Source organism: Dermacentor albipictus, chromosome 2, assembly GCF_038994185.2.
Source record: "Dermacentor albipictus isolate Rhodes 1998 colony chromosome 2, USDA_Dalb.pri_finalv2, whole genome shotgun sequence".
Lineage (NCBI taxonomy): Eukaryota > Metazoa > Arthropoda > Arachnida > Ixodida > Ixodidae > Dermacentor > Dermacentor albipictus.
This window is the reverse complement of record NC_091822.1, coordinates 165741994-165757091: the sequence shown is the minus strand read 5'-3', so window position 1 is coordinate 165757091 and position 15098 is coordinate 165741994. Positions and strand designations below refer to the sequence as shown.

At 48.0% G+C, this 15098-nt stretch overlaps 1 protein-coding gene across 1 annotated transcript in view; it reads right to left on the bottom strand.

Moving 5' to 3' along the window:
- The window catches only part of LOC135910608 (rabphilin-3A-like), a 135477-nt gene that overhangs the window by 66874 nt on the left and 53505 nt on the right, over positions 1-15098 (bottom strand). The window contains exon 5 of the mRNA XM_070533346.1: positions 1711-1854. Coding sequence (XP_070389447.1) covers positions 1711-1854 — 144 coding nt within the window. The remainder of the gene's footprint in view (positions 1-1710; positions 1855-15098) is intronic.

The following is a 15098-nucleotide window of genomic DNA, read 5'->3' as shown; positions in this document are numbered from 1 at the left end:
GAAACCGTAGGTCTTAAAATCATATCTCGCACCATGTTTTCTAAATACCATTTTTTTTCCTTGCCCAGCTTGACGAACGTTAGCTGGGACATCGTAATACCACAAAAGCAATCTTGGCCAAGCAGTATGTCTGGTAGTTGCGTAGTTTTCTTGTTAGAAGCCTTTGAACAGCACCTTAGCAGAAGACGCGCGCACCTGGTGGTCGTCGCTATGACGCGAGCCCCGGCATGCCGCCTCCGAGATGCTTTTCGGCGCGCAGCTGGCTGCCGCAGGCGGCGCCTTAACTCGAAGATCATGGCGAGGAGCCGCTAGTTCTAAGTGATGCGTCACTTCCGGATAGAGGTGATGGCGGCACTTTGTTTGTTTGCTTGTTTGCTTGTTTGTTTGTTTGTTTGTTTGGGTATCAAAAACATGTATTTTTCGAGTTTTTTGTTACGCTTCCACTCGTATTTCAAGCACCAAATTTTTTCGTGGCGGCTCCTCTACACCTTCGTTATCTTAAACTAACCTTTCTTGCGTGGTTCAAAATTTCGTTGCAGTTGGCCTTTAAGTCTTCTCAATATCTCGTAGATTCTGCACAACTGTAACGAATATCTAACTTCGATTGTAGTAGAATGCTTTAGCTTCGACATTTCTCGAAGCGCTCTAATGGAGTTACGTTCACTGTGACAGGCTAGAAACCATAGACTTCCTCCACTTGGGAGTACACGGGAGATTATGAAAACGGAGTCACGGAGCAGGCAGCCAAAGGCCAACTGACGCACGGCCTTGTGCGCGACTCCTCGGCATTGCCTTCAAGAATGCGGGAGGCCAGGTTTCTGCGCAGCGCATATACCGTGGATGCCACGAGGTGCCGCGACTGGCCCCCTCTTGCTAGGGTGCCTCGACGCACCCTACCTCTTTCTGCTGATGTGCTCGGAACTACCACGTGCACTGATTCGTGTCAGTGGTCCTGCAGGCGTGGCCGGCGCGACCCAGCTGGGTCGATCGACCGGCGCCCGCGGCGCGCTCAAAATGCGTGGATGAAAAAATTGGCTGAAGGCTTAGCTTGGTTAAGCCTGGGAGATTGCGAAAGCAATACCCTTGGCTGCGCCTTGGTTCGGCTGATGGTGTGGACATGGTTGCCCTTTGTTAAACTTATGGCTATACATCATCCGACATAGCGCAAGGCAGCGCGCCGACCACTGCGAGGAGCCGAGCTGTAGCCCCATTTATCCTCCTAGCGTGACGTCACACCAGCGAGCGCCCTCTCTCGGTAGCGCCGATGCAGCGGCGCGCAAGGCTTCGCCTCCACCATCGATGCCGCGAGCTCGGGCCCCGTCTCTCGGTCTGGCGTGACGTCACACGGTCCCGTGACGCGCAGCTGTGTAAGGAGGCGCCACGACCACCCATGGGCCGAAAGTGCGCAATAAAAAAATGTCGGACGCGGAGTGCCGATATTTGCGTCTAGCGGTACCTACTAAGTGCACGCATCGTCTGCTTAGGTGCCGTTTAAAAGCTGCTAAAACCAGAAAATTATGCAACTGCCCACTCCGCGGCTTTGCCAAGGTTTCTTCAGTGGTACTTACTGCTCATTTGGAACAAATTAAGCAAAATATCAATGTCTTTGCAGTTGGCCTTTAAGCACTGACAGGCTAGGAAATAACAGCGACGAGCGAAAACCGACGCCGCAGACGAGAAAGAGAACAAAAAGGAAAGGAGCCCGCTCACCCGACCCGTCGCTTCTCAAGCTGTTCGAGCGTGTCGGCCCTCTTGATGACGTCCACGATGAGCTCCTGCTCGCTGTCGTTGAGTTGCTCCTGTCGCGAGAAGCTGCTCAGGGCGCCCGTCTTCACCGACCAGCCCGTTTGCAGCCTGCGACAGAAGGAAGACCTTGAGGCGACTGCTGCCACGAGACACACGCTCAAAACGAGTTTTGGGTGAGACTGCAGAAATGGCGACGCCAGGAAGGCGGCTGCCGTTGTCGAATGAAATCGATTGCACTTCGAAGTTTCTGCATTCGAAATTGAAAACAAAAGTGAAAATTTAGTGATCGGACCTCTCTGATTTTTGCGGCTAGTCAGTAAATAAACACGTTTACTACCGTTTGTTCTATGGCGCTTCTACGTTCTTTCCTAACCTTCTGGTTGCCTATCACTGATATATGTGAGCATGCTGCTGTTACATTTGATATGCTTCAATTTAATAGTTTTATTTTATTACGTTTCAATTTTCGTTTTTATGTGATTTTTACCCTCAATTCTTTTTCTTTCTTTTTTTTGTACGTGTGTGTGTGAAACCTGTCCTAAGCCCCCGTTACTCAATGCCACATAAAGGGGCCATCACCATCATTATCGTAATCAGTTTATTTTATTTCCATCTTAAGACAAAGGCCTCCCACAGCGATCCTAAAGTGCCACTGCCTCGCGTCAGCCGGTTCCAGCCTATGACTGCAAGTTTCTCAATCTAAACACACCTCCTTATCGTCTGCCAACATCGAATGCACTTCCCTACCCTTGGCACCCGTTCTGTTAAACTAATACAGCAGCGGTTGTTTTCTCTACGTATTACGTCACCTGCCGAACTCCACTACTGATCCCCCAATGTGCTTGCTCTCCTCCTTGCATTCTAACTCGGGTGAAGGAAATCTCCCTCCGAAGACTTCGTGCTGGGATGACCCTCACCCTTCCCGCAACCTCTGCCTGGGGTTCAGCACCTTAAGATCCTGTGGAGTGCTCAAAGAGCTCTAGCCCCTTGTCTGAAGCAGATACGCTGACATCTGTGCTATGTCCATGCCTATAGAAAAAGGCTACAAGAGAGAATGAGCTCAGCGGTGCAGGGATGCAGACAGACCAGCCCAAAGGCTACGAACGCCTAATTACGGGCGATAAGTTCAACGGGCCACTTATGCAGCTTCTTCACAAAGAAAAAACTAAACGCATTGTTTTAACAACTACACGCCGTACGGCCAACCGGGCGATTAAAAAAAAAACTACAATACATACGTTTACTCACTAAGCTATGCTGCCGTCTTCATGCCTCATAGCGCTAAGCCTATCATTCTCCTTTAAGTACCTCGAATTTTTACTTACACTGCAAGGAAAGTGTAAAACGTGCAATGGCCAACCGCGACGTACGCCTCAGTGTCTGCGGCATATTGGAGCTGAGTCTCTTCCCCTACAAATCTGTTATCTAAGGGTCTCGCCGGTACCCTTATAACAACGGGCGTTTGCACTGCGAGTGCCGCTTGTTCGGTATTCGAGGTAAAACGACGCGATTCGATGGGAATAGGGAAGTATAGGCCTGAGACCGGGCTGTTGAAGTTACCGAACACCGAAGAATTGCGAGAAAGCAAGAAGGTCACTTTCTGTACTTCCTTTATCTTTGTCGATCGTTCCCTGTGTTTCGGCAAACCTCGAGGTGCAAATGTGCGTAGTTCGCTTCCCCGTCTAGGCGCCCGCATTCCGATCAGGGAGGAATGCGGGAACCTTAATTCGACAACCGGGATTTCAGAGCACCTCGATGGAATTGTCGTTTCGTGCGAATATACAAAAAAGACATAAATAAGGAGCGGCGGGGAAGGAGGAGAAAAGAACAAGAAACACCAGAAAGGACACTGTCGATGCCCGCAATTCAGGGAGGAGACGATTGAAAGTATGCGGGAAAAGGGGGACGAAAAGAGTGGTTCACGGCCGAAAAACACTACAACACACAGCCGTTAACTGTTACACTAAATCTAAGAATGACAAAAATGAAAAGCACGTCAAGCACCGAGGTCCCTCGTCACGCTACGCGACAAACAAAGCTGTCCGTATACGTAACGGGTTCCTGGGTGCAACAACACCGGATACGGGGATGGGAGCACAAGCGATGACAGCCACACCTTGTAGCACTCTGTAGAAATACAATGCGCTAGAAAAAGTATTTGTTTTCCATTACTGTTCTCGTCGAAAGAAATGGGTTACTATACAAGAATGACGCGGCTGCTAATGCCTTTACGCCAACAGTAAAGTAGAACGTAGTCAAAGTTGCGATGATAGCCCTGCCCACTCTGGTCGAACTCAACGTCACAAGATGGCGCCACCAGCGTTGCTGCTCACGTGTGCCTCTCCAATAAAATTTGGTGCTGTGCTAGTTGGTGATGCATTCTTTAAAACTGATGGTAGCGCTAAAAAGGAACGGACACACGGTGAAAAGACGACACGACGACGAAGAAACGCTCCGTCGTCGTGTCGTCTTTTCACCGTGTGTCCGTTCCTATTTAGCGCTACCATCAGTTTTAAAGTGTGCCTCTCCAATATTCCGGTGTTTCGTAAACTGTAATGCCTCTCCCCCCGTAGGGATAGGCCAGAGGATCTCTATTGCCCCAAGAGTGCCCCGCGCCGCATGTGGAAAGCAAAATTACAACTCCGATTCTTCGACCATCGGTAGCATTGTAAACCAGGATATTCACCAGAACTTCGCGACACTGTCAGGTGCGTGACGAATTTTCTTTCCCGTTTTCAGGCGGCCCCCGAATTTATACCCGAGCCCGTTCCGACAGACAGTGTTCCTCGTAGCCCACGGGTTGCTTTGGGACGGATGAACCTATCGATCATATATGCTACACAACGGGAGAACTTCGTCGGTCGGCGTAGGTCGGCTAGCTTCACGGCCATCGAGACACGTACGCCCTCCTTGACGATTCTGCGGCTGTCCCTTGTCAGTCAGTCACGTTCCTCTGACGCCTAGTGCCTTCGTTCGTTCGTCCGCCCACTGAAAAGAAAATCACACCGTCTCTACCCTTCCCGCACCGCCACCAACACTTTTGCTTGTCCCTTTGGTGCCTTCAAAACCCACATGCTTCTTAAAGATTTCATCTAGAGCGACCACGTATTTGCTCTCTGATACACGGTGGAAGCATGAATAAAAAAAGGCCCGTGCCTTCAAAAAAATATTACTTAAATAGTTCGCAGAAAATCTCTCAAAGTTCCTCTGTGACGCCTTCTGGGGAGCTTAGAGATACCATACAAGCATTTACATATAGGCTGACACATTTTTTTGCCAACTAGCACTTGCAGACTTCTGGAAAGACCGCTTCAGCGATTCAATGGATCACAGTGTTAGATCAAAAGAAGCTGACTTCTCGACGATTTTTTTTTCTTGACAGTATGTACAGATCCCTGGGCAAAAGTATAATATTCACAGGCTCCCCGAAAAGAAAAAAGAAAAGAAGAGACAACCCTTAAACTATTCGTAATTCTGGCGCGCAAACAGAAGCGCACTGGAAAGTTTGCAATGCCAAGTTTAGAGCCCTCATTTTCAAGTTACATTCAGATGTAGAGAAGAAAAACGTCCCCATCGCGTGGTGCCTGCTCTGTGTACTTTAGCTCAGCGGAGCCCATTTTACGTAGCCGAAAGGACAAGCTTCAAGAATGCCCCCCAGAGCGGTTCGCAAGAAATCTACGAACGAACCTGTGCAAATTTGTTTTCGTAAAGGCAAACCGCTCCAGCTCGAGAGATTTATCCGACAGTGCCATCATTATTTCCTGGCAGACCGCATCGCGTATATTCCATTACATGCGATACAGTTCTGGACCCAGCCGGACTGTATGACGGCGACGATTCGACCAAAAAGATGTTTAAGAAAAAAAAAAGGAAGTTTCGCTCCTTCTTTGTCTTCACAACTGAATAGTGGTAAGCGCAATTCCCAGACGGGACATAAGATAGACAAACAAGAACAGGACAAGCGCTAAACTTTTGTTAACATACTCCTCCGTCTTCATCTGACTCGCGTGTAAAGATTGCAAATTAGGGACGATTGTCAAGAAGCCAGGTGGCCGATTGTTCCCGAAGGGACAGCAGCGGTGGCATATATTAGTAAACGTTATTTTCGATAACTTTTGGTTCGATAATGCACGAGCCTCAAAGACAAAGGTTTTCGATTGGAATTCGAGGAACAAAGACGGTGCGCCTATCTGACATGTCTTTGTTTCGCCAACACACATTCACAGATATATTTCTTTTTTTCTTCTTTCTTTTTCTCAAGCATGCTGAAGTAATTGTCTTTGGCATACATTCGCGGCTCGCGAGGTGAAGAGTCAAGCGGTTCTTCAATGAGAATCAAAAGCATGGTGAATGAGAAGAAGGAGCATGCGACCTATATATTCCAACACTACCACAGCTGCGAGGCCCATCGAACTATTTCTCGCTTCCCTTTACTGTTTCGAACGCCGCTGTGTTGGCACAGTCCGCGAATTGAGCAGATTTGCCGGACTAAATTGAAAAGCTCGTCATGACTTTGTTTGTTTCAGAACAAGTATCGGTAACAAATGTAATGAGTGTTTCTGCTTGTGGCGCGGTTCTTTCTTTCTTTCTTTTTACACAGTAGAAGCTGATCTACAATTTACCAAGTAGAGTCTGCCATGTCTTGTTTTTACGACTGGTATGTATTGTCTCGCTGCAGGTATTGTAGACAAATTTTGAAGCTACTTCTCTCGAAACAAAGCAGTCATTACCTCTCCCAGCCCCCACATTCACAAACCGTCCAACGTGTTGGTTTTCAATCTGTTGTGTTCCGATCATCTACTGCGATCACGAGTTCTAAAGAACTGGTCGGAAACGGCTCATGGGCTAAAAGAAAGAACGGAAAGAAAAGAAAAAAAGGAAAAGAAATGAAAATGAGAAAAACGGCCTCTAATCAACGCTGTGAAGGTGGTTGTACAGCGAAGCTGGAAATAACAACTATAACGATTACCCCATTGCATCGTAGGTTTAAATAATTTACCTGGCGTGGCATTCACCTGCATTTTACCTAATTATTAACCTAATATGTCTCGATGGCCAGCGACTTGGCTTGCTCCGCTACTTCGTGCATCTACAAAGAGTGGACCAGAGAGAAGAAGAAATGCACTTAAGTACGCTTTTGCCGCGCCTGGTATGTACGCTGCTCTTCAGGAGTCCTCTCAATAGATGGCCTTCCCTAAGCACTGTACCAACACAAATCAGTTGCCAGGCGGGTTCTTCTTGGACGTACGAAAGTGCAGTTAGTATGCTTAGTATGCTCAGTGCAGTTAGTACGCTACTTAGTATGCTACAGTCAAGATGCCGTCGCCGCGGCAGATGGCGCAGCAGCAATCTTCACCGAGACACGTATGCGAGGAGTGCTACGTGCTTCGAATGAGCCATTGCATTGGAAGGGGGGGGGGGGGGGGGGGGGATGCTGACCCATAGATGATGATAGTTTTTTGTCAACGTTACGCCACGAAGAAACCCCGGGATACTAGCCATAGAGAGCTTCGGCGTGAAACTGTCGGTCGAAGCTCCTTGCGCCTAAAGAGAGGAACTTTCCCTGAAATGCCGCTGCGAGCAGGGAAATTCCCCTCACCAAACCAATAGCCCCATCGAGCCTTCTGACAACGTTTAGCCTTTTGAAGCAAAGCTTCCTTTGCCTCTTCTCCCCCACTGTCCGGGCGCTGCTGCTTCTGTGATGGTCTTCCCGCGCGTGCCGTCGCGTTTCTTGCGACACCACGAGATGGCGCCCGCCTCGTCGTCTTCCTCGCGCGCTGCTGGGTTTCTTGCAACACAGCCAGGTGGCTCTCGCCTCGGCGCATCCCTGCCGGCGCCGCCGCGGCAGCGTTTCGCAATTTGTGCGTATGGCACGTGCTGTGCTTGCTTTCCCATGCGACAAAAATGGAGGTGCTGGGCTGTGGAGGTCGCGTGCTGGGGCTGTGATGGTCTAAACTATACAATCGTCCGTAGCCTGAAGAGGGCGCCTGGAGCTGGCGTCTCAACAGCGTGCTGGCCACGTATGCAGAAGGGGCACGTAAACACGCGCCAGCAAAATGGCTCCAAAGCGTGCACTCGGCCTCGAGGACACCCAGGCCCGAAATAAGTTTCGCGTGGAACAGGAGTGTCTTCGATACGCAGCGAAACGAGCTGCAGACCATGAATGTGTGTATGCAATGTATACATACGATTATAATAATTAACTGAGTTACGTAGAGCCCCATAATGCAATTAGAGTTTAACACTTCTGTCATGATGCGACGTGCCACAAGACGCAATGATAATGCTCAAAGATCTCAGAGAGTATGAAAAAGTGCCGCACAACAACGCCTCATGCAAACATTCTTCCTGCGTGTTCTGCGGATTACGCAGAATAACAGCAGTGGTGCACGCAAGGTAACGTTCAGCATCAACTCAGCTTTACCCACCGTGGTTGCTTAGTGGTTATATGGTTGTCAGGTTGCTGGGCACGAGGTCACGGGATCGAATCCCGGCCACGGCGGTCGCATTTCGATGGGGGCGAAATGCGGAAGCGCCCGTGTACTTATAGATTTAGGTGCACGTTAAAGAACCCCAGGTGGTCAAAACTTCCGGAGTCCATCAGTACGGCGTGCCTTATAATCTGATCGTGGTTTTGGCACGCAAACTAACCCCTCTCGTATTGGACTTAACGCTGAAGCAATTACACATTCCCCACCAGCGTCACCACTAATTATCGTCACTCAAAGCAAACAGCACAGGAGGCTTCGCTTACATCGATTCCCATATAGTTATTTTATTAATTCGATAGGATTATACAAGAACTAAGGATTTTAAAGAAGTGGTTAGCCGCAGCTGATCAAACCTAATAGCATATGGTTTGTCGTCATGTGGCGCTGCTTACAGTGTTCTTTATATTACGCTTAATTAGTTCACTAATTAGGATGAATTATGCAATATTTTTAATATTTATTTTAGGGCCAAACGCGTTGTTTTGAGTTGTAGGGGTTTCAGAAAGGACCGATACAATTTTTTGTGGCAACGTACGTGCTGCTTTCCGATTTTTTTTTTGCGTTTAAAGAATGCTGTTAAAAAACGCTGTAAGAACGCTGTTTAAAGAACGCTGAAGCAATTTAAAGAAAGGAAGCAACTGCTTCTATTGGGTGGATGTCTCACGTTCCCTTTAATAATTCTCTGCTCCTTGTGAATTTCCGCAGAACTATTACGTCAAACTCTTGCCTCTGCTTCGAGTTGCTGATGGGTTCGACTTCGCCCTGCCATCTGCTATAGCCGCCTGGTAAGCTCAGACGGTAGATCGGCTGCCCCGGAAAGGCGGTGGTCCAGGGTTGCAGTCCCGGACCAGGACGAATTTTTCTTCAACCGCGAGGCTTTTCTTTCGACAAACCCGTGTGGGTTTCCTTTGTGGCAACTGCTACAATTGGGTGGATGTCTCATTTTCCGTTTACTAATGACTGCGTTCATGCGCTATCGTATTGCAGCGCACTCAACAGCGCTTCGTGCGAAGAGAAAGAGTAAGACATCTTTATTATTAATGTTTGGACGGTGAGAGCAGTGTGGGAGGAACCCTCAGTCCAGGGTCCCTAAGATGATTCCGGCGATGTTTCGAGCCCGTTGTATCCCAGCTCGGAGGACCTCGGGAGGTCCGTCGCGGAGGGCATCGTCCCACAGCTCTTTGTGGCGTAGGGGGTAAAGGAGAGTTGGCAAGGGAGGAAAGAGGTAGGGGAAAGAGGAAAGAGGCAAGGGAGGAAAGAGGGAGGAAAGAGGTGAGTGCACTCAATCGCGACGTGGAAGATTGTTGGCGAGCTGCCACAGCCAGGGCAACGATTTGCATAACAGTGTGGGTAGAATGTATTGAGAGAGACAAGATTTGGAAAAGTTAGAACCGTGCGCGCAGACCGTGGCGGAGTAAGAGGCCGCGGCTCTAGGCTTCACAGTCCGTCAGCGTCCTTGGCGCGGTTGCCAAGAGTGATAACACGGGAGTGTGTTGCTTGCGCCGGCAGGACGCGTAAAAGATAACGCCGAGGAGCTCGAGAACTTGACATCTGTCTTCTGAGCGACTGAAAACAGGTTTCGCACCTACGAATTTGTCTTGAGTGCGACTAGAAGGCATTCTGCGAGCGTGTAACATAGTCTGGCTGAGAGCCTGTGTTGTGGCCACCTCTGTGTACATGGCGTACCATCGCGTCGATTGAGGCCAAGTTGTGGAAACGCGCAGTCACCCATGTATTTGTGCTCTTAAAGTGCAGGAAATTTTGCCGGGGAAGGGAGGGAGGGATGCTTGAATATCAGATGTTTTATTCATATTTTATGGCATTGGTTGGGAGGAGTCTATTTGCTACGAAATGTATGTAAAAGTGAATTTATCTGTAATTCCGCCCATTCACCACTTAGGCACGTTTCGCCTCTACAGGCAATATTCCTGTTAGGTCAAGATACCAGAATGATACATATATATAATTTACTTTTTTTTCAGCCTGTGGCATCCGGTGGAGCTTCATACGGCAACGACTGCTGCTTACCTGGTGCCACAAGTTTCGATGAATACACAAAAAGCCCGGAACGAGTATTTACACAGAGCAAAATAAACGTTTCACTATTTCAGAAGACGTCTTGCGTTTACTTTATGAAATTGCACGTGGCACGAATCTGTGCCACCTGCAATTGGAGGCTTGTAGAGATCGTTCGCAATCATTTTTACTAAATAATAAAACAATTCCGCGCTAAGGCCGCGCGTGATTCAGCAGTGGAAGCGAAAAAAAAAGTGCCGCGCCTATCAGCGGAGCCGGCGTGGCGTGTACCAGCTGGCGTTGAAAACACGCGCGCCCAAAACCGAAACAAGTTGATCCCATCCGCTTGGTGCGCTACAGTCAATTCGACTGCTGGGCTCTATGGGAGTGTCCGCTCTAGTTGAATCTCTTTCTCAGTGTTATGGGATGCATGTATGTGCCATGAGACAGAAAAGCAGGCGTTGTCTGCCATGCTAACACTAATAGGTAAGTGGGCAACCGAAGCGCTGAATCCCATCCGCTTGGTGCGCTAGTCAATTCGACTGCTGGGCTCTATGGGAGTGTCCGTTCTTGTTGAATCTTTTTCTCTATGTTATGTCATGAGACAGAAAAGCAGGCGTTGTCTGCCATGATAACACCAATAGATAATGGGCAACAGCAGCGCTGAATAGAACCACCTAATACAGACTGCTAGAATACGATATCTTGAAAAACCTCCGTACTTGCTCAGGCTAGTCTGCAAATGTGGTCTTCATATCTGATTTGCATTACAAACAACCTTAATGTAAAAATTTGCACGCAATATTTTTTGAGATTCCTTTATATCTTTCAATAGAAACTCCAGAAGTAAGGCAATTATGCCTGAAACCTTACACTGTATGTTTTGACGCAAAACGACTATCAGTATGGTCAGCATAGGGGATCGTTTGCTAAAACCGCATGTAACGAAAACGTAATACTTTGTAATGCATGTCTTGCGCCCTAGTGACACTACTGACACTCGTACTTCTTCATAAATGCGAAAGCATTATTAGTGGTAGTAAAGATCATCATTATTAGTGACGTCTTCAGCGTCTTGTATGACGTCAGTAGTAATACAGAATTGAAGTTAAAACTCTAAGTTAGAGCAAAGTGAGTAAAGTGAGTAACGTGAAGTAGTTAAGTGATGAGTAAAGTGAAGTGAATGAAGGTTAATTAAAGTGGATTTGGGTTGGTACAAATTAGAGCAAGGCTGAGTAAGGTGGTTTAACGTTGGTACCGGTTAGAGCAAGGTGGATTAAGGTTGTCACAAATTAGAGCAATGTGGATTAAGATGGATTACGTTGGTACAAATTAGAGCAAGGTGGACTATAAAGTGGATTATGATAGATTAAAATGTACTTAGGTGGATTAAGGTTGGTACAAATTAAAGCAAGGCGGACTAAAGTAGATTATGGTGGATTAATGTGTACTAAGGTGGATTAAGGTTGGTACAAATTAGACCAAGGTGGATCGATGATGTTTGACGGCGCGAACTTGGACAAAGGACGGTGAAAGAGGCGACAAACGGAGACAAGCGCTGAACAGCGAAGGTGCTTTTCACGAAGTCAGGTAGGGAGACATTGCCGTCGGTGTGGACAACCCCGTTGTGTCCCTTACTTGATGTTAGAGCGTTGCGGCGGAGATCAAGCAAAGCCTGCAGCCAGGTATGTTCCACCAGATTCGGAACTTTGGCATTTGGACAAAGGACTCTTCCGCCGTCTTTTGTCCAAGTTCGCGCGGTCAAACACTATGAATGTAAACTAGCTAGCCCGATCGGATATTTTACAAGGTTGATTAAGGTAGAGTTGTGAAGGACACGTGACAATGTATGACGCCACGTATCATCGACGTAACCAATTCCTGAGGGAAGCCTTTATGCTTTCGCATTCAAATCGCGTAAAGATCGCGTAAACACTGTCATTTTTTTTATCTTTTTATCTATTATTTGGCGCATACCAACGAACAGAAGCTATAGATAAACACCATAGTCTGCAAGAGGGGTTGAAGATCCCATTAGAGAAACGCTAGCTAAAAATATGACGTTGAGCTGAATTAGAAAATCACACTTTCTGATTAGAAAAAAAAGGAGAGGGAAAGAAAAAAAGCAATAAAGTAAGAAAGAAAGACTCGCAGTGACGTCAGCTCGAAGTTCCCGCACCAGGTCTTTCGTTGACGTCATGAATATCGACGGCGTTGCCGCAGGACTACAGTTAAATATTCATCGACACAGTCACACCGCGTCGCAAGTGAACCGAGGGTCCGACCTCAATATTTTCCGCTGTTTTACGCTGCGTTGTATTTTTCAGTTCATGTATTTTGTGCAGCCATGACGTATGCATTCATATTGTGCTTGTTTGTGAGCACAGTACTTTGTCATTCATGTGTTCTACTGCTTATCCTGGCAAGCTTCCCATTTCTATGTCGTTAGTTAACTGATGCCTTGTGAAATCTACCTTATTTGCACAAATATAGCGCTTTTCTTTATTTTCCGCCCGCAGAGCGCGCCTTACGCTATGTATTCGGCTTCGTGACACGAATATAAGGCGATTTTTTTTACATGTTTTAGAACGCAACACTTAGGCGTCCGTTCCTGTGTTGAGTGTCGGCGGTATTCGAAGTCGCGTGATGCATCACCACGCAACCCGCGAAGGGCTTTACCGTGTTGGATTGCGTCGTGGGAATTTCTGAAGCGATGTTTTGTCCGATAAATTTGGCGGGTGCCGGGCACGACGACGTCGTTCTCGACAGGGGTGAGAAGGATGGTAGCTCCCGTCCTTTCAGTTCGCAGTAACGATGAATATATATATATCCCCCCTGGCGCTATTTTCGCGGTCGCGTTATTTGCGTGCAAATGCGGTAATAGGCATTAACGCCTAGTGTAGCATGTGCTGTCACGTGCAATTTTTTTTTTCAGATGCTATCGTAACTGTATTGGAGAAGAACCAGCGCCAGATTAGGCCCATGCACTTTTCGCTATCACACCCTCTTTCTTCAAAGAAAGCAATTATGTAAGATTGTAAGATTCAACGTCAGCTATAAGACTGCACTTTGTGTTCGTGTCCTTTTTTTTTCACGTTATGCGGGTTTTCTATCTCTACATGTTGTTTTTAATGTGGCCTAACTTTAAATGTGTCGACCTGTTTATACGAGCTGGCTTTACCTTTGGGTGCGATTTTATGTTATTTTTTTGCGCTCGTGGCCTTTAATATTTGCATTCCTAAAAAGTGCAGCCGGCGTCAATTAAAGACGCTAACGTATCCTAAACATACTACATTTTTAATAATAATAATAATAATATATGGGGTTTTACGTGCCAAAACCACTTTCTGATTATGAGGCACGCCGTAGTGGGGGACTCCGGAAATTTTGACCACCTGGGGTTCTTTAACGTGCACCTAAATCTAAGTACACGGGTGTTTTCGCATTTCGCCTCCATCGAAATGCGGCCGCCGTGGCCGGGATTCGATCCCGCGACCTCGTGCTCAGCAGCCTAACACCATAGCCACTGAGCAACCACGGCGGATCACATTTTTAAAAATAAACGTTCCGGTACTGCGCGAACGGGTTCCGAGGTACGCCGCAGTGGAGGACTGCGCGGTACGCCGGTGCTTTTATGCGAAGCATATTACTGGAGCTCAACCCAGCTCCTCTGGCGCGGCGGCGTCGCCTTCAAGGCTGACCACGTGACACCGTGACGTCACGACAGAGGAGAAACGGGGCTCCAACTCGCGCCGTCGCTCGCGGCGTCGCGGCGGTATATAAGCTGCTGCGCTTGCCTCTGCTAGACACTCACGAGGTGAGATGCCTCCTGGAGACAGAGCTGCTCGTTGGAATGAGAAGCGAAGGTTGCGGCGTGCTACAGAGACTTTCTAGGTGGCTTTGCTACGGCGCAGCGACTACGCGCCCCGCATCGGACGCGGTGAGCGTCGAGCAACGCAGCGTTCGGCGCGACAACGAAATGTGCGCCTGAGCCGACGCCGACGACACCGGCTTTTCTGCGACACGAGCTCCTTAACGCTGTCGCGTTAAAATAAAGGCTAGTATGCTTCGCATCCTGGGCTTAACCTTAGCTAAGCCACTGCCAGTTTTTTTCTTCATTCCGAAACACAATCGGAATGCGGCCGCAGCGGCAGGATCGAAGCCGCGGCCTCGTGCTTTGCAGCGCATCGCCATAGCAACCGACCCACCGCGGCGGATGAAGAAATGAGCTTCACTTCACTTTGCTTCTCAATTCAACGAGCTTTCGAAACTGGTCCCGCGAAGAAAGACCGGCCCGCGAATACGCAAGAACAAATAAAAATAAGCAAAGAAGAAAAAGGTTTTGTAAACCGTGACATCACGGCCACGAGCTCACTACAAAAGGCTGACCTCAGACTCTTTTTCTCCCCGCCCTTATTCAGCCTCTTCCCGCCGAGTAAATGTATAAATGTAGCCAGAGTCTTGAAAGAGCAAGTTACGCACTATCACATGGTGTTGCACTTTAGTGCACCATAGAGAGCGATTCGCGGTATACTAACTGTGTACACAGCAACTAAGCCGCAGCCGTTACTTCATGAATTAGCCCGCGCGCTGCTAGCCGCTGGAGTAATCATATTCCCCAGCCTTGGCGTGGCTTGTCTGTGCACTGAGTAGCCATAAAATATTTGTCAATCTTTTCTCTTTCTTTTTTTTTTTTTGCTTTCAGAGCGAACACGACGCAGAGGCTTTAGTGTTCACGATGCCTTTCGTGCAGCCACTTTTGCCACAAAGGCACATTTGCCAGGCTTCTGAACGGTCCAAACCCCGCCAGTATCGCAATGTAATGATCCACTTCCGGAGCGCAGT